At 40.8% G+C, this 1,374-nt stretch overlaps 1 protein-coding gene across 1 annotated transcript in view; it reads right to left on the bottom strand.

Annotated features, from left to right (window-relative positions):
* Positions 1-554: 554 nt before the first annotated feature.
* LOC109176432 (F-box/kelch-repeat protein At3g23880-like) overlaps positions 555-1,374 on the bottom strand; it is a 1,122-nt gene continuing 302 nt past the window's right edge. Inside the window, exon 1 of the mRNA XM_019325862.1 lies at positions 555-1,374. This exon is cut by the window's right edge and continues 302 nt beyond it. Coding sequence (XP_019181407.1) covers positions 555-1,374 — 820 coding nt within the window.

The raw sequence follows: 1,374 nt of genomic DNA, 5'->3' as shown, positions 1-1,374 counted from the left end.
ATGATAACACGGGGCGCCGTTGACATGATGGAGAGCGCTCGACGCCCACTAGCCACACTATTGTAGCTCGAGGAGTTCAGGAGACCCTTTTTTTCGGCCGGTAGGGACCACTGGCCTTGAGACCGCCCCCCGCCCATTAGCGGTAAGTTGGTAAACCCCATGGGTCAACCTACCCCTCTATACTCAACATATATTCCACCCCCCCCCCTCCCCCCTTCACACTCTCTCTGTATCGCCTCACACCCAAGTCCGTAATGGATGGGTAGTTAATATTATAGCCCAAAGTCACAACCCTTTACACTAAAATGCAATGAAATTTAACTTAGAAACATTTCTATCTTACCTGTGTTGCATTCACACAAATCTATAGTTCACCAAACATGGCTAGGAAAATACTTCACAAAGCTCATACACAAATGATACAATAAAAAATTAATACTATTTTATACTTAATTCAACACGATTATAAAGCCATTGATGAACTCTAAATCAACCCATCAAAAAGCAAAATTTTCTTCCTCCAACATGACATGAACAATTAATTTACAGACCCGTCATGGTGAAACAAGGGTGTCCACATAACTAGTAACCATATAACCAAGATCATAGGGGATATTAAAATTCTTACCCCTTCTAGCGTTTGGTCTATGGAGCTTCAACTGATGCCCAACCATCATTAGAATATCACCATTTTCCGAAACATGTACAATTGCGAGTTTAGCATTACACAGAGCCATGTATGCCGTGTTCTCTGAACCCCGGGGAAGTGGATGATGAACTGGTAAGTTTGAAATGCAGACTAGTTTAGTCCATGATTCTTCAACTCCAAACTCATTCATCACCCAAACTTCCATTTGACGTTTGAGATGAAAACCTGCAAAAAGCAATCCTCTTGACTCACCTACACAAATGGCAGCCCCATGTTCATGGCTGGGTAACGCTATAGCTTTGGCTGTTTCGGTGGTTAAATTAAAAGAAATTATATTCCAATTCCAGTCACTGTCATCTAAGTTGTTGTTGCACCAATTGAGACTACCGCTCACAAACACAGCAATTCTGGGATAAACAAACCCACTACTAAATCCTCTATCACATCTTTTCCATGTCCCAAGCTTAAAACTATACACCAAAACCACATATTCATCATCACCATTATTGTCACCATAATAAGCATAAACAACCTTGTAGTCGTCATTATGCATGTCGTATCCAAATCCAAATATGCTTATGTAGCTGAACTGCCATACGTCTGGGATTGTCTTGACGTTTCCATTTAATGAAGGGTTCCAAATCATTATTTGATACGGTTTAGCACGAAAGCAAAAGAGCCCATTGCAAGAACCCAAAAATTCAAAACCATCTTTAGGGATTAAG

The sequence above is a fragment of the Ipomoea nil genome, unplaced genomic scaffold, assembly GCF_001879475.1.
Source record: "Ipomoea nil cultivar Tokyo-kokei standard unplaced genomic scaffold, Asagao_1.1 scaffold0706, whole genome shotgun sequence".
Classification (NCBI taxonomy): domain Eukaryota; kingdom Viridiplantae; phylum Streptophyta; class Magnoliopsida; order Solanales; family Convolvulaceae; genus Ipomoea; species Ipomoea nil.
This window is presented reverse-complemented; position numbering and strand designations above follow the sequence as displayed.